Source organism: Capricornis sumatraensis, chromosome 19 (assembly GCF_032405125.1).
Source record: "Capricornis sumatraensis isolate serow.1 chromosome 19, serow.2, whole genome shotgun sequence".
Lineage (NCBI taxonomy): Eukaryota > Metazoa > Chordata > Mammalia > Artiodactyla > Bovidae > Capricornis > Capricornis sumatraensis.
In genome coordinates this window covers 71,678,629-71,698,278 of record NC_091087.1, presented here as the reverse complement: position 1 = coordinate 71,698,278, position 19,650 = coordinate 71,678,629, and the positions used below count along the sequence as shown (strand labels likewise).

The following is a 19,650-nucleotide window of genomic DNA, read 5'->3' as shown; positions in this document are numbered from 1 at the left end:
AAGGTCACCGTGTTAACCTGACATTACCCCGGGTGCTCTGCTTCTGCCTTCACCCCACAACCCAAACACTGAGACTCTGGAGTACAGAGATGGTGCATTTGCTCTATTTTCCTGGCATGTGGTAACACTCATAACTCGACTCAACGTGTTTTTGAGTAAGGAGTCCTTCCTATCACACTGTTTGCCCACTGATGCCCACCTGACTCATCTGTATGCCCAGTGCCCGCACATGGCTTCGGAATCACAGTCAATACTCAGTCAAGGTCTGCCAAGTGCCGTGTGGACCACAGGGGTTAAACGCTGTAGAGCTAAATAGTTTTCGATGATTTCATCATTACGAGCTGTTATCAGAGCTCCCCATAAAGTGATTAATTCCATTACAACGTCTTGGGCTTAAAGAACCTTTTGAAACAACAGAAGCCAGCAGCTTACTAGTCTCACTTTTCTCTGTCCTAGTTTTTTTGATTCCAAGTCACACACACACACACACGTATGTAGGTACCTATGTCCCTTGGAATCAAATAGTAAACTTGGAAATGATATTAACGGACAATGCTTATGGGATTTGGCTTCTTAGAACATTACCCACAAGAGTCTGCTTGAGGGGCATTGCTTGTTACCTTTTCCCCATACCAGGATGTTGCCACTTGAATCTCCGGTGATGGTGTCACCATTCTCAGAAAAAGTCACACAGAGGACGAACTTTGGCTTTTCTTGCTTCTGCAGAATGTTTAAAGAAGAATATATACATATATGTAAAATCAAGACATCCTTCTGTTTGTTTTAATAACATCGAGACTCACAGGCACCCCAAGCTGGATGGTGTCAGCTGTCGCTACCACACTGCGTGCCCTTCCTTCTCATCCACCATGACGTAAGTTACGCCCTGAGATTATCTGGTCTAAAATATCTGGTACTTACACGGCTGCAGGCAGTTAGAGCAGGGGAGGCTGCTGGAGTGGCTAAGGGGCTGTGTTGCCATGATTACAGTCCGGCCCCGGGATAAAGCAGTCCTCCAACTCAGCCCCTGGGCCCGTAGGGCATCAGGTGCCGTGTCGGTGCTCTCATGAGGCCTCAGATGCTGGGCTAAACAGCACCAAGGTTGCCATCACCCTCGGCAGACTTGCACTGCAGTCTCCTGGTCCCCTTCTTCGTTGCTCTTTGCAATCAGCAGACCACAGTGAGGGCCGTCGCCCTCGGGCACCCTTTCCTGGCTCTTCTCCCCGTATCGGTCCTTCCTTATCAGCGTCGCCAATGTTGTCCACGAGGGGCTCCCCAACTCTATCAGGGATCTCCAGGAATAGTCTTTATCATGACACCCCCACTTTGCCAATTAAATTCTAAGGCTGTGGCGCCTCAGAGCTTCCTTAAATGCCAGGGGATCACAAGCACCACTGGTGAAAAATAAAATAGGATGCAATTCCACCTTACCTCAAATAATCCTTGCTTCTTAATAAGGGAGCTTCCTTCTAGCGTCCAGAAGTAGAGGTGGGACTTTCCACAGGTTACGATTATATTGGTGTCGGTGGGGTGGAAATCCGCGGCGAATACAGCTTCGTTCGAACACTTTGCACAAAACAGGAGAATCAGATGTCTCAGATCTCTTGAGACACTTAAGGAAATAAATAAAATCTGAACCACAAATAAGTGACTCATCAGGGTGAGCACCAGGCCTCTTGACACTTTCCCCCCTGAATTCCTCTTCTCTAGACACCCCTCCCTGTCTGTTTCCCCCACTGAGCCCTGCGGACAGGACCACTGAGCCTCCTTCTGCACGGGGACTCTCAGGACCTGGCATGGAGTGGGCACGCAGCCGTGCTCTGGCTGAAGGAGAGGCTGGGACTTAAGAAGTGCAAGTCTCATCCTCATCGAGTGATGGGAAGGGCCCCGGAACCTGGGTTACATTCAGTTCCACCACTCTGGGCCTGCTTTGGTTGCCCTGTTTGCCTGGTTCTGATCCCCAGGACTCTGCTGGTGGCTTGGTGACCGAGCTTGGGGTCCAGAAGGGGAGCTGGTTTTTTGGCTATCACTTTACCACCTTCATCCTGTTATCGGTTTTCATGACTTGCACCCTGTTCCCATGAATCTGGCCCTGACTGCTCCTTCTCCTTGATAATTCAGTTACACATTCCTAAACCTAGACTATAACTTGCTCTGATCACTTTCAACCTAAAGACACAGCAAGAACAGAAATACTTGAGCAAGACATAGAAGGCACAGCTATGGCATAAAAACAGGTATGCTCATGCCTTGCTAGAATACCGTCTGCATCCCACACACACAAGAGAGAGAGCTATGTAAGCCAGGTAATCCACTGGAGCTCTTAATGTCAGGTAGCTCAGGCGACCCAATGGTAGTCCTACGGTTAGGTCAGTAAGGTGTTCTAAGCCTAACGGATGCCAGGGTGAGAAATCTGAAGTCATTTCTATAAAAATAGACCCAATCATGGTTTTAACAGGAGGAAAGCATGAGAGAGTTTAAGGAAACTTCACTGACATGTTGGGAAGTTCAATGGGCCCCCCTGCAGGAAAAGCCCCACTGGGAGGACCAAGATCTCGCTACCCCTGCCTGAGTCCACTCAGCTCTGGACAAGCCTCCCTGATCCCCGGATCCGTGCCTGGCCCTCCGCCTGGGCAGCGGGCACATCTCACTTGTCACCACCCTACCAGTACTTCCTTAACACGTGCGTGAAAGGGGACCTTGGTATTTGTGGATGATGGAAAGAACAGAGCAAGTAAGTGAGGGAGAAAGTGACCACCGGAGTGATGGAGCGAATTAAAAGGGTGGTGGCTGTAAAGGGTGGTGGACGCGAAATCCTTACAGACGCTGTGAAGAGGAGCAGGAAGCCCACCAGGCCTTGGGAATAAGGGGAAAGGAGCGGGGCCCAAGGGCTTCTAGAGAAGGGGTCCTGCAGGGGGCTGCAGCGGCGACAGAGCCCACGGCTCAGGGGAGACAGTTCCACGCGGGAAGTGGACGCGGTGGCCCTGCAGCAGGCGTGCTCACAGACCTTGACGTCCGCCAGCCTCTCTTCCTTCTGCCAGTCCCACACGGACAGCACGTGGTCGTTGGAGTCGTCCACCGCACAGAGGTTGCTGCCTCCATTCTAGGAAAAAAGGAGGTATTCACAGTAAGACCACACTCGAGAATCAACCAGACTGGGTGTGGTTAAAAAGGAACGTAGTTTTATCTTTAATCACGAGTCTGCTACATCTTTATTAAAGTGCATTTACCCATCACTGTTGAGACACGCTTAGGACTTGGGCAGACAGATGGTGGGGACAGGGGAATGTGGGGGTTAACAGGCACAGGGGCAGGAGGGGGCAGTCTGGGGGGACTTCAGTACCGCTTCCGTTAGACCTAGCCTCCCAGGGGCTGCAGAGCTCTCGCACCGGAGGAGACAAGTGTCTGCAGCTCCGGGGCACAGGGCACAGGGCACGGGGCTGGTTATCATAAGGTTGTATGAGGGCACAGGTGCTGGGGGTGAGGCGCAAGGCATACTGATGTGAACATGTACGTGTTTCTGACTGGCTGAACTAGTGCTTCAAAGGGCGGTTCATCCTGGGGAAGCCTGGGGACCACAAGGCCCCTCCAGCCCCTGCTTATGGCCAGGCACCGGGTGGGGATGGCACAGAGAGGCAGGGGAAATTCAAGGCCAGGGGAAGCAAGACTGCTCTGTGAGCCTGAGACAGTGCGGCCGCAGGGCCTCTTCTCATCACCATGGAAACGTCTTACTGGGAGCCTGTGGGACCAAGCATGTGCTCCCTCTGACTGAGGGGGCCTGGCAAGCGGGAGGTTTCAGAGTTCAGATCTGAACACACACCTGGGCAGGTACGGGCATGTTAACCTCTTCCTCTTCAACCTTGAGCTGAGTCTCTCCCCGCTGTGTGGACAAAGCTGCAAGACCCACAGGGTTCACACTTACAGATTTTGAGAATGCGATACAGGTGACGGCCCGGTCGAAAAACCCGATTCCGATGACATGCAGCGTATTCAACGTCACGGAATCCCAGATGCGCACATGTGGGGGTAACTGCTGCTTCGGAAGAAAATGCTGGGTCACTCGTCGTGCCGGGTCTACAAATCTACCTTTGTATTGACACTACTTCTACTTTGTCAAAAGTCTTTTTTTTAATGCTATTTCCCCCCAGGTCTCTGTTTTATCCTTTTATTTTGTAAGGCTTTATTTCAACTCAGTTTGACATTTACATGCAAATTATTAAAGTAATTTTATTTTTTTGGCTACACCACACGGCCTGTGGGATCTTAGTTCCCTGACCAGGGATTGAACCCATGCTCCCTGCATTGGAGGTACAGTCTTAACCATGGGGCCACCAAGGAAGTCCCAAAAGTGTTTTTTTTTAAAAATGCACTTAAGACTGTGTTTTTACAATAAATAAAATGTTCCCAATATCTCACAATAAACTGTGGAAAATTCTGAAAGAGAGGGGAATACCAGACCATCTGACCTGCCTCTTGAGAAGCCTGTATGCAGGTCAGGAAGCAACAGTTAGAACTGGATATGGAACAACAGACTGGTTCCAAAATAGGGAAAGGAATACGTCAGGGCTGTATATTGTTACCCTGCTTATTTAACTTCTATGCAGAGTACACCATGAGAAATGCTGGGCTGGATGAAGCACAAGCTGGAATCAAGATTGCCGGGAGAAATATCAATAACCTCAGATATGCAGATGACACCACCCTTACGGCAGGAAGTAAAGAAGAACTAAAGAGCCTCTTGATGAAAGTGAAAGAGGAGAGTGAAAAAGTTGGCTTAAAGCTCAACATTCAGAAAACGAAGATCATGGCATCTGGTCCCATCACTTCATGGCAAATAGATGGGGAAACAGTGAAAACAGTGGCTGACTTTATTTTTCTGGGCTCCAAAATCACTGCAGATGGTGATTGCAGCCATGAAATTAAAAGACGCTTACTCCTTGGAAGGAAAGTTATGACCAACCTAGAGAGCATATTAAAAAGCAGACATTACTTTGTCAACAAAGGTCTGTCTAGTCAAGACTATAGTTTTTCCAGTAGTCGTGTATGGATATAAAAGTTGGACTACAAAGAAAGCTGAGTGCCAAATAATTGATGCTTTTGAACTGTGGTGTTGGAGAAGACTCTTGAGAGTCCCTTGGACTGCAAAGAGATCCAACCAGTCCATCCTAAAGGAAAATCAGTCCTGGGTGTTCATCGGAAGGACTGATGTTGAAGCTGAAATTCCAATATTTTGGCTACCTGATGCGAAGAGCTGACTCATTTGAAAAGACCCTGATGTTGGGAAAGATTGAAGGCAGGAGGAGAAGGGGATGACAGAGGATGAGATGGTTAGATGGTATCACCGACTCAATGGACATGAGTTTGGGTAAGCTCCGGGAGTTGGTGATGGACAGGGAGGCCTGGCATGCTGAGGTTCATGGGGTCACAAACAGTCGGACACGACTGAGCGACTAAACTGAACTGAACTGAATATCTTCAGGAGGTCATGGCTCCTGTGGCCAATTTAGCTGTAGGGGAGGTCTACCAAGTTTTAGGGGCTTCTCTGGTGGCTCAGATGGTAAAGAATCTGCCTGCAATGCAGGAGACCCAGGTTGGGATACTTGGGTGGGGAAGATCCCCTGGAGAAGGGAATGGCAACCCACTCCAGTATTCTTGCCTGGAGAACTCCATGGACAGAGGAGGCTGGCAGGCCACAGTCCATGGGGCCACAGAGTCAGACACAAATGAGCAACTAATACCAAGTTTCAAACTTCGAACAGTCGATTCTTGATAACTGTCCCACAGGAACTGATATTCCCATTTGTATATCTAAAGCATCTGAATTTTAAAACTGAAAAATGACAAAGAAAATGGAGTCTCATGTAAGGGTTATTCTTTTAAAGTTTGTATTGCCACTAAGGGGTAAGCATGTTTAAATTCATCATGATGGCTACCACCAGTGGTATTAAGAACTTCACATTCTTGGGCCCCACAGGAAATTGATAATACACAAATACAAACTAAGAATGGTTATGATTAGTTCAAAACTTTCTCAGCTGTGCTAATTTTCCTCTTCCTTAATAGAAGAAAGCATCACAGAATCACCAGCAGATTTATCAAGAAAAGGACTAGCTTTGTACAACGGACGGCGGAACTGGGTTTTAGTCTGGATTTGTCTCTAAGCAGCTGGATGTTCGCAGACAGTCACTTGGCCTCTCTGGACTTCACTTGTAAATGGAAAGGAATAGCTCAGCTATTCAGAGGGCTCTAAGGTTCCATCTAGTCAAGGCTATGGTTTTTCCAGTAGTCATGTATGGATGTGAGAGTTGGACTGTGAAGAAGGCTGAGCGCTGAAGAATTGATGCTTTTGAACTGTGGTGTTGGAGAAGACTCTTGAGAGTCCCTTGGACTGCAAGGAGATCCAACCAGTCCATTCTGAAGGAGATCAGCCCTGGGATTTCTTTGGAAGGAATGATGCTAAAGCTGAAACTCCAGTACTTTGGCCACCTCATGCAAAGAGTTGACTCATTGGAAAAGACTGATGCTGGGAGGGATTGGGGGCAGGAGGAGAAGGGGACGACAGAGGATGAGATGGCTGGATGGCATCATTGACTCGATGGACGCGAGTCTGAGTGAACTCCGGGAGTTGGTGATGGACAAGGAGGCCTGGCGTGCTGCGATTCATGGGGTCGCAAAGAGTCGGACATGACTGAGCGACTGACTGAACTGAACTGAACTGAAGGTTCTGATTTCATTTCAAGGCCAGAAACTGAAATACACAGTTCATCCACTAGAGGGAGGAACAAAGGATTTACTACTGATCTCGAATAACTTTTAAAGGTCATTTTACATAAAAAAAAAAGAACAAGACTCTTCCCTGTGTGCTTACAGAATAGCAGTCTGATTTCCATTGTTCCTGTTACCTCCTTTCAAGTGTAGGATTTTAATGGAAAATAGCATAAATATTTAAATTTTGATGTTATTAAAATACTTTCTGGAAAATGGTAGCACTCATGATAAAAATGGAAATACTTCATGTAATCAGTTTCAGATTATACATTGTGCATTGAGACTATACAAAAACAGACATCAGAAAAGTTACTAGATGTTTTGGATAAAACATAACAATGACCACAGATTGCGGTAAATAAGTGGAAGCCAGTTTTGAATTGCTGTATTTGCCAAATTATACTAGCTCCTTCTCTGATTCCTTAAAATAAAAACTGAAGTCTTTGCTTATAAAATTTTGCAAAAATCCTTCCAGCAGCCCTTGTGGATGACACATAGACACAAATTTCATGTATTAAAGTCATGATAACAAGGGACTCATTCACTGAAGGGGCAAAATGCCCCACAGTCAAATGATTATTTTTCAGGATTCTAACTTAACATGTTAATGTTTATCACGTGAGTAAATAAGTATCGGAAGAATTAATGACTTCTTAGGCAAGAACAATGCTATTTAAAAATTAGCTGAACTGAACATGAGCTCCAGGGTTTTTTTACTTTAAGGTCAGTGTAAGAATTTTCATTTGCAATAAAAATTCAAATTGAGGGGTTAAATTCAAATTTGAGCTTCCCAGATGGTGGTGCTAGTGGTAAAGAGCCCACTTGGCAAAGCAGGAGATGCAGGAGACATGGGTTCGATCTCTGGGTGGGGAAGATCTCCTGGAGGAGGGAATGGCCACCCACTCCAGTACTCCTGTCTGGAGAATCCCACAGAGGATCCTGGTGGGCTACAGTCCGTGGGGTTGCAAAGAGTTGGACACAACTGAAACAACTGAGCATGCACACTCACAGACATTATATCTAAGTAGGCTTATTCATCAGCAAAATATTTTCAAAACAATCATTTTGTGTTACCAGTTCATTACAAAAACATGAAAAGATCACTCACTTTTCCATCCTTTGACGTGCCTGCAACTTGTCCTGTGGCTATTGTGACCCTATCGGGGTGAACTGCAAGGCTAAAAAGAGATCTTCATAAAACATCTGTTCTTAGGTAAGTCCCAACTCAAGTTTTCATAGTTTCATTTACCTATATTAATAATGTGTCTATGTTGATTAAACGTTCAGACTGCGAAAAAAAGAAACCCAAACAAAGACAACACAAAACATCTACTCTTTTAAAGGTAAGCTTCACTTTTCCCTTGCTCAAATATACTCTGGTCAAAAATTTAAATGGGAGAAATATACAGTGTCCAACTTCTTACACACTCTTGATAAATTCTCTGAGCTTCCAAAGACCTTAGACAATTGGTACATATTTCATTTCATCTTCATTTCTTTATCTATAGGGAATTACCAAACTCAAGGGAAAAGCATCCCGATTGGGAAACACCACTTCAATCTCAGAATTGCTTAATTAGTGTACAGTCATTATTAAGAAGTCATTTTGAGTCCATCAAACAGCAAAGACATCATCTTTTTTTCAACAGGATTTTTATAACTGATCAGGGACTTAGGACAAATAGAAATAACATAAACCCATCTATTCATCCACCCATCTTTCCAAGATATATAAAATCATTTAGAAAGGTATAAATGAATTATAGAAATAGCAGACCCAGCCAGAAACAAGAGGCAAAACATTTTTATTAAAAACTGCACACCCGAATTAGAAGCCATTAGCACAAGAAGACCTCCAGATAGGGGTCTGTTGGAGCTATTTGCTTACGTAACACGGTTGTTTAAGACAATGTGCCACGAGAATAGAAAACCAAAGAATGGGTCTTAGAGCGCAACAAGAGCTGTTCTCAAAGACCCCGTTTTCTCAGCACTCTCTGCTTCTCTGCAGTTCTATCCACCATGGAACCCTTTCTGCCAATACCCTTCGCACAGGCACAGGCATTAGTTTGGAGGACTCACCACTTCACGTCGTCATTATGGCCCGCGTAATGCCTCTGAAGCTGCTCCTCCACGTTGTACAGCACAACCACCGACGCGATGAAATAGACAGTCTCGCCCGTCGGGAGCAAGTACAGGTTATTACGGCAGTCTCGACCCCTGTACCCGTAGCTTCGTGTACGTCAAGATAAAACTTGCCTTCTTTTAGGAGCTAACGAAACACCAGCTTTCTTCAGCTGGCACAGGGACTACATTTCTATGTGACTGTTACCATCAATTTCACTAATTTAAAGAAGACTAAATTTGAAATAATCCGTGCCAAATATTCAATACATTGGACCCCCTCAATAGGCAGGCAATAAAGTTGCAAATAGTAATTGATGTAGTGGTAACTGCTGATATTTTTTTTTAACAATACAAAGGTGTGGGTTTCTTGAAAGTATGTATTATAATATGACCTGGTAGCTCAGCTGGTAAAGAATTTGCCTGCAATGAGGGAGACCCCAGTTTGATTTCTGGGTCGGGAAGATCCGCTGGAGAAGGGATAAGCCACCCACTCCAGTATTCTTGGGCTTCCCTGGTGGCTCAGCTGGTAAAGAATCCGCCTGCGATGCGGGGGACCTGGGTTCGATTCAGCTTGATGAAACATGGTGATTTGCTGTTCTCCTGCTAACAGGAAGTGGATCAGACGCTTGTGTAATAACTAGGAAGTGAACTCCTCAATCTGGCGTATCAGTCACGGATCCAGGAAATCCGTGGCCAGGGCCTACACTGCTTTGCTGAGCTGCTGAAATCTTATATGGATGCGTTTTCCTCACACCTAGGCGGGGTTTAAATTTTTCCCAAGCTGGTCTCCTGAAAGGCCGGTGACCATAACATTCTGTTAGAGGTACTATCCTGACTGTAGAATCACAGACACCTGAAGGGTGACTAGACACTAATTCCCCAAGAATGCTGGGCTACTCTGCTCATGTTTTTCTCTTTCCTTTCTGCTGCCTCTCTTGTGTACCATTTATTCTAGTCACCCCACTACTTGCTGAGACCTGCTGGACCATGACCACAGTCTAGAATGCGTCCACTTGCCGCCTTGAATCTAACTTTTCAAGCCAAGGGCTTGCTTCTGGAACTGGAATTGAAAGGAAGAACAGGGCCATTGAGTCTTGTCACCTTTGAACTCTCCACGTTATCATCATCCTGAGGCACACACCTGCTACAGGGGACCTGAAACTGCCGTCATGCTGGGGCTGAAGGAGAGAGGCTCAGCCTGATTCTAGAATCATGGCTGGGAGATTACTTGAATCCTATTATGGTCAGTGGCTTCTGTAGCTTGTTTGGAAAACGAAACATATCTGACGGTGTCGTGTGCGTGCAGGCATTCTCAGCTGTGTCCGACTCTGCAACCATGTGGACTGCAGCCCACCGGGCTCCTCTGCCTGTGGGATTTTCCAGGCAACAATACTGAAGAGGGTTGCCATTTCCTACTCCAGTGGATCATCCTGACCCAGAGATCAAACCCAAGTCTCTGGCGTCTCCTGCATTGGCAGGTGGATTCTTTAGCACTCAGTTCAGTTCAGTTCAGTCGCTCACTCCTGTTTGACTCCTTGCGACCAGCAGGAGCTCACCCAAACTCATGTGCATTGAGTTGGTGATGCCATCCAGCCATCTCATCCTCTGTTGTCCCCTCCTCCTCCTGCCCCCAATCCCTCCCAGCATCCAGGTCTTTTCCAATGAGTCAGACACTCTTCGCATGAGGTGGCCAAAGTATTAGAGTTTCAGCTTCAGCATCAGTCCTTCCAATGAACATCCAGGACTGATCTCCTTTAGGATGGACTGGCTGGATCTCCTTGCAGTCCAAGGGACTCTTAAGAGTCGTCTCCAACACCACAGTTCAAAAGCATCAATTCTTCGGCGCTCAGCTTTCTTCACAGTCCAACTCTCACATCCATACATGACCACTGGAAAAACTGTAGCCTTGGCTAGACAGACCTTTGTTGGCAAAGTAATGTCTCTGCTTTTGAATATGCTATCTAGATTAGTCATAACTTTTCTTCCAAGGAGTAAGTGTCTTTTAATTTCATGGCTGCAGTCACCATCTGCAGTGATTTTGGAGCCCCCCAAAATAAAGTCTGACACTGTTTCCACTGTTTCCCCATCTATTTCCCATGAAGTGATGTGACCGGATGCCATGATCTTCATTTTCTGAATGTTGAGCTTTAAGCTAACTTTTTCACTCTCCACTTTCACTTTCATCAAGAGGCTTTTAGTTCCTCTTCACTTTCTGCCATAAGGGTGGTGTCATCTGCATATCTGAGGTTATTGATATTTCTCCCGGCAGTCTTGATTCCAGCTTGTGTTTCTTCCAGTCCAGTGTTTCTCCTGATGTACTCTGCATAGAAGTTAAATAAGCAGGGTGACAATATACAGCCTTGATGTACTCCTTTTCCTATTTGGAAACAGTCTGTTGTTCCATGTCCAGTTCTAACTATTGCTTCCTGACCTGCATACAGATTTCTCAAGGGGCAGGTCAGGTGGTCTGGTGTTCCCATCTCTTTCAGAATCTTCCACAGTTTCTTGTGATCCACACAGTCAAAGGCTTTGGCATAGTCAATAAAGCAGAAATAGGTGTTTTTCTGGATCTCTCTTGCTTTTTCGATGATCCAGCGGATGTTGGCAATTTGATCTCTGGTTCCTCTGCCTTGTCTAAAAACCAGCTTGAATATCAGGAAGTTCATGGTTCATGTATTGCTGAAGCCTGGCTTGGAGAATTTTAAGCCTTACTTTACTAGCATGTGAGATGAGTGCAATTGTGTGGTAGTTTGAGCATTCTTTGGCAATGCCTTTCTTTGGGATTGGAATGAAAACTGACCTTTTCCAGTCCTGTGGCCACTGCTGAGTTTTCCAAATTTGCTGGCATATTGAGTGCAGTACTTTCACAGCATCATCTTTTAGGATTCAAAATAGCTCAACTGGAATTCTATCACCTCCACTAGCTTTGCTCGTAATGATGCTAAGGCCCACTTGACTTCACATTCCAGGATGTTTGGCTCTAGATGAGTGATCACACCATTGTGATTATCTGGGTCGTGAAGATCTTTTTTGTACAGTTCTTCTGTGTATTCTTGCCACCTCTTCTTAATATCTTCTGCTTCTGTTAGGTCATTACCATTTCAGTCCTTTATTGAGCCCATCTTTGCATGAAATGTTCCCTTGGTATCTAATTTTCTTGGTATCTAATTTTCTGTTCTTGGTATCTAATTTTCTGTTGTTTTCCTCTATTTCTTTGCATTGATTGCTAAGGAAGGCTTTCTTATCTCTCCTTGCTATTCTTTGGCACTCTGCATTCAGATGCTTATATCTTTCCTTTTTGCTTCTCTTCTTTTCACAGCTATTTGTAAGGCCTCCTCAGATAGCCATTTTGCTTTTTTGCATTTCTTTTCCATGGGGATAGTCTTTACCACTAGCACCACCTGGAAAACCCTCTGACTACGTTAAGTGGCTATATTGTTTCAAATATTAAGCAGTATGAGGTTATAAATCCTATTCTAAGAGAAAAAAAGTTGAGTTTTTACATTCCTTATATTTTAAAGTATTTAAAAAGAAAATTTGCAGATACTGGTAAATGACTTTCATGTCTCAGTTATAAACCAATTCTGAGTTTACTGCTTATTGTAAACTGGCAGCTATGTATTTCACTTAAAACATTTTTCTTTTACATTATAAAAAATACCTGTAAAAGGTGTGAACAGTATACATGTATATATGAAGTTACTGGGTTGTCTAGTGGTTAGCTCTCTGGGCTCTCACTGCCATGGAAAGTGAAAGTATTGGTCGCTCACTTGTGTCTGACTGCGACCCCATGGACTGCAGCCTGCCAGGCTCCTCTGCCCATAAAATTCTCTGGCAAAGAATATTGGAGTGAGTTGCCATTCCCTTCTCCAGGGGATCTTCCTGACTCAGGGATGGAACCCAGGCCTTCTGCATTGCCGGCAGATTCTTTACCATCTGACCCACCAGGGAAGCTCATGTATCTATATATCAATCGATAAAAGGTAACAAATTTAGGTCCTCCTTGTTCTAACCATCCACAGCTCCTCAGGGATAATAACCTGTTAAGACTTTAGCACATATGCTTCCAACGCTTGAAAACTATTTCCGAGCGAAACACCACGTGAACTTGGACGTGAAAACCCACCATTTATCTGCTGCAAATCCCACTGGTTCCCACCTTTTAAAACATGAATTGGGAGCAGGTTGAATAACTGTGTCTTGAATAATGTGTTTCAGATTTGATTTAACCAATTCAAACAATTAGTGACCTAAAGAAGAATGGGGTCCCTTTTCACGTGCCAATACAGACAGCAAAATGGGTGCAGGTGAACACTTGGCGGCATCTGAATCCGAAAAAAAAAAAAAAATGTTTTGAGAAATTTAGGTACAGAAATAATTGCAAGAAATTTCCAAGGAATATGACTTTATAACTTCGAGCAGTAATTCTTCTAACTGAAATAACAATAGCTTCAGTTTAAACCAACTTCATGTCATTTGTTGTGAGGGTTTGGCATTAAACTGGTATTCAATAAATAGCTGTTTGAGGGTGAAGAAAGGATTTTTGTTCTTTGTCTTAAAGTCTTCATGGACTGGATGGTGGCCTCTGTGGGTTTCTAAAGTAAAACAAAATAGTAAAATAAAAAAAACAAAAAAACAAAAACAACAACACTTCACCCTCTTTCACAGGCTCTATTTCTTGGTTTCTTGTCCTTCTTTTATTCCCTCCTTGGTACTTCATTCACTTTTCCAAGCCTCATATTATGAAGATTCTAGCAGCTTTATTTCAAGAACGCTAGTCATGTGGCTGACTCAGGTTTCTGTGGCCTGGATTTTGTGAGAGCGGTTTCCTTTTTTCCATTGGTATTATGTTGATGCTACGTGTCCGTTTAACTGAAGCCATACATTGTATTGTATTCCTTTCATTTAGTACTGAGTCCATACTCATGTTCAATTAGTCACTGTTTTTTCAGTTTTTGTGTTTTTTTTTTTTTTCTTCGCCTTTTAAAATTGATATATAGTTGATAGTGTTCTTGCCTGGAGAATCCCAGGGACGGTGGAGCCTGGTGGGCTGCCGTCTATGGGGTCGCACAGAGTCGGACACGACTGAAGCGACTTAGCAGCAGCATAGTTGATTGACAATGTTAAGATCCCACCCTGCGGCACGTGGGATCGTAGTTCCTCAATCACAGATTGAACCCATACCCCCGGCATTGGAAGGCAAAGTCTTAACCCCTGGACTACCAGGAAAGTCCCTAGTCACTGTTAGCTTGAAGTTAAGATCCCCAAGGTTGGCCAAAGCCCTACTTGGTTGAGGTGGAATGCTAGTCTTTCCTGCCAGGGAGTCCCTCTTTCTTTCTTTGGGTTTAAAAACTTTTTGCCATCATGGTTTAGTTTTATGGGTTTCTACAACTTAATTTCAATAAACGCACTCATCAACTGATGACTTCAGGTCAGACTTAATGAATAAAGGATACACCCATTCCAGCTTCAGTCTCTTGGTTGGCAGTTCTACTTTTGCTTCCAAATTGTAAGAATCCACTTGATCTTTGGGCATGTACATGGTAACAGGGCGTCCACGAAGAAACATTTTTACGTATCCTTCTTCTATGAAGAGAACAAAGACGTCAGTAAGACACCTTGGTGCCTAGGGTACCTAAAAAAAAGTTGTATTTTCTCCATCCTTTCAATGCAAAAGTAGAAACGTTGCCCTTTATGTCATTTCTGATTAAAATCCTAGGGAAAACTAACTAAAACACAAACAGTCTGAAACAAAAATGTTCACCTTGTTTGCCTTTGACATTCTGCTTACTTAAATAATGTGAGAAATTATAATAGGCAGAAAATAATTAGATTCCAATAATTATTTTCCATGAGAGATTTTAGTGCCTACAGGTTCTTTATCATCAGGAGGGGGAAAAGGCCACCCCAAAAAATTACAACTAACACAAGAAATCCACTTAAATTTTTTTTTTATTGAGTTCAATGGATATACAATTGCAGTATCAAAATTCATAAAATATCTTTCAATATTTAAATTGGTTTGTTATCGTGCAATGTAAAAATGTGTCTTTATGTATCTTTCACACTGGATAATTCAAGTGTAAAGGGCACAAAACTGGCAGAAGTACATGCTGGGATGCATGCAAAAAGGAAAATGCTCAAATAAAAGCTAGAAATAGAAAAGAAAAGAACAAAAGACCCATTAGAGAGAGAAGCTAGGGAATAAACCTTTCTAGAACAAACATTTTTATAACAAAATAACTTCTGAATCTTTAATAAATTATAGGGATGAAAGTAAAATCCACTAATACATCAACAAGGGGCCACTCCTGAACTTTAAACAAAAACAAACAATATAGGGTTTTCTGGCTACAGTTTTCAAGATATAATAAGGCCAAAGAAAATGTCTTGTGAGCTCTTGATGAATTCTGTTTGGATTCAGAACTCACTGCATTCTGATGCTTCACTGCAGATCAAAGGACTGGGCCCCTTAGTGGCGTTTAAATTGGGCAGTTGGGGCTGTACCATAACTCAACAGAAAAAGTATGCCCAGAGAGGAAACTGCTAAGGAAGTCATAAAATAATTATAATGTTGTAAGTACCACATTCACAAATTAGTTTTGTAAGCCTTATTCCTGAGGAGTTTCAGATAAAGCCACATGCGATATTGCCTAAAAATTGAGAGGCCATTGCACTTTTACGGTGTGCGTGCAATTCAGGTCTTAAATGCATGCATGTGACACACTCTTCACTCTGCATATTAAATCTGACTTTTAAGTAAAAATCAACATATGTTCACTCTTGCACAGTGTGCCAGCTGCCGTGTTCTGTGATGCTCCTGTGAGAGTGCTCCTCACTAGGCTCCATCCTCCCCAGTTCCACTGGGAGGAGCCCAACTGAGGCCCCCAGGGCTGCAGGCTTTTGTATGGACCCCATCCCCGTAGCTACCAAACCCATGAAGGCCCACACTGGATTCAGGATCCTTCTCCTGCTCACCTACCTGCTGGACCCAGCGCTCTAACTGCCCTGCCCCCTCTTCCCATATATGACATCACTGGCCACAACTGCCCCCCACCCCGGGGGTCCTTCTCTGTCTCTGCCACCTACACACCCACCCGCTCTGTGCACCTACCCATGCTCGCCTCACCCGGCCCCTTCCCTTCCTTCATCCCTCAACCAAATCTCAGCTCTTCAGACGGTGTGGCCATCACAGCTGAAGACCCTAAAAACACTCAGTAGATGAAGAGGGACAAAGAGGGGTGGGTGTGATGGCTTAAATGACAAGTGATTCCATGAATTCTCTTTGTAAGAGGGGAATCACGGAATGCAGATTCAGAATAAAGGGAATATAATGTCACCCTGCAGCACATATCAAAAGCCTTGTACGGGTGTATGCAACTCATATAGATGGAATGTCTACTTGAGCATATCCTTACGTGTTGGAAAAGTCCTTTGACAGGTTTACTTAATGGGCAAATCTACATCACTGGACCGAGAAGAAAAGCTCTGGAGTTAGCCTTGGCACTGTTCTGGACAGCTAAGTCAGACCTCCTACATCTTAAAAAAAAAAAAAAAACCAACAAAACGCAGCGAGGGAAAGCAATCTTTGCTTGCTTGTTCTTTTTTTCAGGCATGTTAGGATAACAGCACACAACCCCCAAACCCAGAGGTGCCAGAGGGAGCGGCCAGCAGCAGTGCAGGTTCCAGAAACGGGGCATCCAGGGCTCGCCCTATAGCTCTCTTGACATTCATACAGATTTTAAAAAGAGTTCTTGTCATCAGCCAATCATCACCGGAGGTCCAGTTTTTAGCTCCTCAGTCAGACCCGCCCAAGTAAATGCTCAGGACTGCTTTGAACGTCCAATAAACCCATGTGGTTTGCATCACAAAGCATTTTCATACAAGGAGGGTAGCTGGCGGCCTGTATGAAAAGAGTTTCTGCAGCCTGGGGCGCAGCTTTGCTCAGAGAGCTATGAGGTTTCAGAAATGCCGCCTACCTTTGCAGTGTGTCACCCGGCGTTTCCCTTGGGATTTCGGAGACAGAGACAGAAGTGCTGGGTAAAGAGATGAGGGGGCACTGCAAGAGTGACTGGCCTGCCTGCAGGGGGCGCTCTTGAGCCCCACAGGCCCAGAGGTTCCCCCACCCCCACCGCTAGAAAAACCTGGACACATTTCAGGGGTTCTGACAAGTGCACACCAGACCTACTCTGCAGGCGGAGGGCGATTACATTTTCAGTGAGTAATTTCATGCTTCCTGAAAATGAAATGAATATTGAAGCACATGCGCATAAATAGGAAAGTCTGACTTTCATGTTTCGATGCTGAACTTAAGGGGGGGAAAAACTTGGAAAATTAAATGAGTTCATTTAGCTCATGGCACAAAATCTTGTCAAAGATTTTGCATTTTAAGTATGCTTTCAAATAAGCTTACTATTCTAAAAATAGCAGTTCCCTTATTATAACACGTGTTAGAAAAGATACATGGAAAGATATATACGGACTATTAGTTGGCAGTTTAGGAAATCACAGGCAGAAAAGGAAGTCGCTTTTAGATAAAGTTGTAACTGGATACATCAGAGACTTTCCCTTTCAAGAGAAACGCAAATGCTGGTGATGGGAGAGCCCCCATTAGTAAGGAAGGGGCGAGGAAGGCAACAGGATGTTTTAACCGAGAAATTTCATGTAACGGCATGTCACTCTTTCTCCTCATGGATGTCTCTTGAATCCGTTTTAAATGTGGGCAAATGAAGGGTTTAGTCTTTACGACCCTTTTTCTGGGTGGTCTCTGAGTGATGTGAGTCGCCAGACCCCCATGTACAGGCTGATAGTGAGCACTCAGCCCCCAGCCCCCTGACACAGACCCCCTTGTTCCGCCCATCCCAGCTGCCCCTGAACAACCGCTTCTTACTGCCCCTCAAGTACCACAGAGAGTAAGGGGCGCCCGCGCTGACATTCAGCCAGCCTTACCTGCGCTGAAGACCGGCTCCTTGGGTTTGCTGTGGAGACAAAACCAAAATAGGTTTTCTTTCTTTCTAAATTTATGTTTAATTGGAGGAAAACTGCTTTTATAGCATTGTGTCGGTTTCTGCCATACAGCAATGCAAATCAGCTTCCGATATGGACCATTTTTATAGCCTTTATTGAATCTGCTACAATATTGCTTCTGTTTTATCCTTTGGTTTCCCCGCCCGGAGGCATGTAGGATTTGAGCTCTCTGACCAGGGGTCGAACCCACATTCCCTGCACTGGAAGACAAAGTCTAAACCATCAGACCACCAGGGAAGTCCCCCAAAACCGTTCTGAAAGGGAAGCATGGGCTGGTGGTTAGTCACAGAAGACCCCTCAACCCCTAGCCGCACTAGTTCGTCACACAGATGCTGAGTGAAGAACACATGTTACAAAGAAACACAAAGCCGTGTAACTGCGAAGAGGAACAGTGTAAACAAAAATGCTTAAAACCAAGTGCCAGGGATGACAATCCCAACTTTATCACCAAAGCTGTGCTTTTTATGAGAGCAAAGAAAGGTTTGGAGAAGGAAAACACGTGGTTGATCAAGACGGAAACAGCCCTGCCTAAATGCATAGAAAAGTTTCTCTTCCCCACGTGCTTCTGGCGGATTATTTGAAGGCCTGACTTAAAACTAGCAAACTCCTGTCTCAAGGGCTTTGGCGAGAGAACTTTAGTACCAGGCTCCCGAAAGGGGAGGAACTAAAGAACCTCTTGATGAGGGTGAAGGAGGAGAGTGAAAGAGCCGGCTTAAAACTAAATGTTAAAAAACTAAGATCATGCCATCAGGCCCCATTACTTTATGGCAAACAGAAAGAGAAAAGGTGGAACTAGGGACAAATTTCCTCTTCTTGGGCCCAAAAATCACTGCGGACGGTGACTGCGGCAGTGAAATCAGAGGACAACTGCTTCTTGGCAGGAAAGCTATGACAAACCTAGACTGTGCTGAAAAGCAGAGACACTGCTCTGCCGCCAAAGGTCCTCACAGTCAAGGCTGTGGTCTTCCCAGTGGTCACGTACGGTTGTGAGAGCTGGACTATAAAGAAGGCAGAACGCCAAAGAATTGATGCCTTCAAACTGTGGTGCTGGCGAAGACTCCTGAAAGACCCTTGGACAGTGCGGAGATCAAACCAGTCACTCTTAAGGGAGATCAACCCTGAATACTCGCTGGAAGAACTGATGCTGAATTTGAAGCTCCAGTATTTTGGTCATCTGATGCAAACAGCCGACTCACTGGAAAAGTCCCTGATGCTGGCAAAGATTGCGGGCAGAAGGAGAAGAGGGCATCAGAGGATGAGATGGCTGGATGGCACCACCGATGCAATGGACATGGACTTGGGCAAACTCTGGGAGATGGTGAGGGACAGGGAGGCCTGGCATGCTGCACTCCATGAGGTCGCAGTGTTGGACACGACTGGGCACCTGAACAACTCCCAGGAGGATGGCTCCCGGGGGGGAAGACGAGGGGGCGGGGGAAAGGAGGGAAGAGCAAGGACTGCTGGGGTGTGGCCACATCCTGGGACATGGGGGGACCCCACTGTCTCAACCAGGCTGGGACCCCATGACTACACCTGGGAAACCAGATGCCCGCCCTGTTCAAGGGCACACCACGGACGGGCTGAGGTCACCCCTAGGGGCGAGCTTCCCACAAGACAGCCTGCCCCGGGGGTCCCCCCACCAAGTGCAGGAGGACACGGTCCTCCCCGTGACAACCGGACAGCTGCCCGTGGGAAGACTGCCGCCTCGTGCCAGACAGGGGAGGGGACCCC

The 19,650-nt window shown here is 45.2% G+C and overlaps 1 protein-coding gene across 2 annotated transcripts in view; it reads right to left on the bottom strand.

Moving 5' to 3' along the window:
- EML1 (EMAP like 1) overlaps positions 1 to 19,650 on the bottom strand; it is a 132,113-nt gene that overhangs the window by 18,554 nt on the left and 93,909 nt on the right. For both annotated transcript variants that reach the window (XM_068991382.1, XM_068991383.1), the window contains 8 exons: positions 17,842 to 17,870; positions 14,349 to 14,478; positions 8,848 to 8,997; positions 7,877 to 7,946; positions 3,923 to 4,033; positions 3,008 to 3,103; positions 1,432 to 1,566; positions 621 to 720 (listed from right to left, as the gene is read on the bottom strand). In XM_068991382.1, the coding sequence (XP_068847483.1) occupies positions 621 to 720; positions 1,432 to 1,566; positions 3,008 to 3,103; positions 3,923 to 4,033; positions 7,877 to 7,946; positions 8,848 to 8,997; positions 14,349 to 14,478; positions 17,842 to 17,870 (821 nt within the window). The remainder of the gene's footprint in view (positions 1 to 620; positions 721 to 1,431; positions 1,567 to 3,007; positions 3,104 to 3,922; positions 4,034 to 7,876; positions 7,947 to 8,847; positions 8,998 to 14,348; positions 14,479 to 17,841; positions 17,871 to 19,650) is intronic.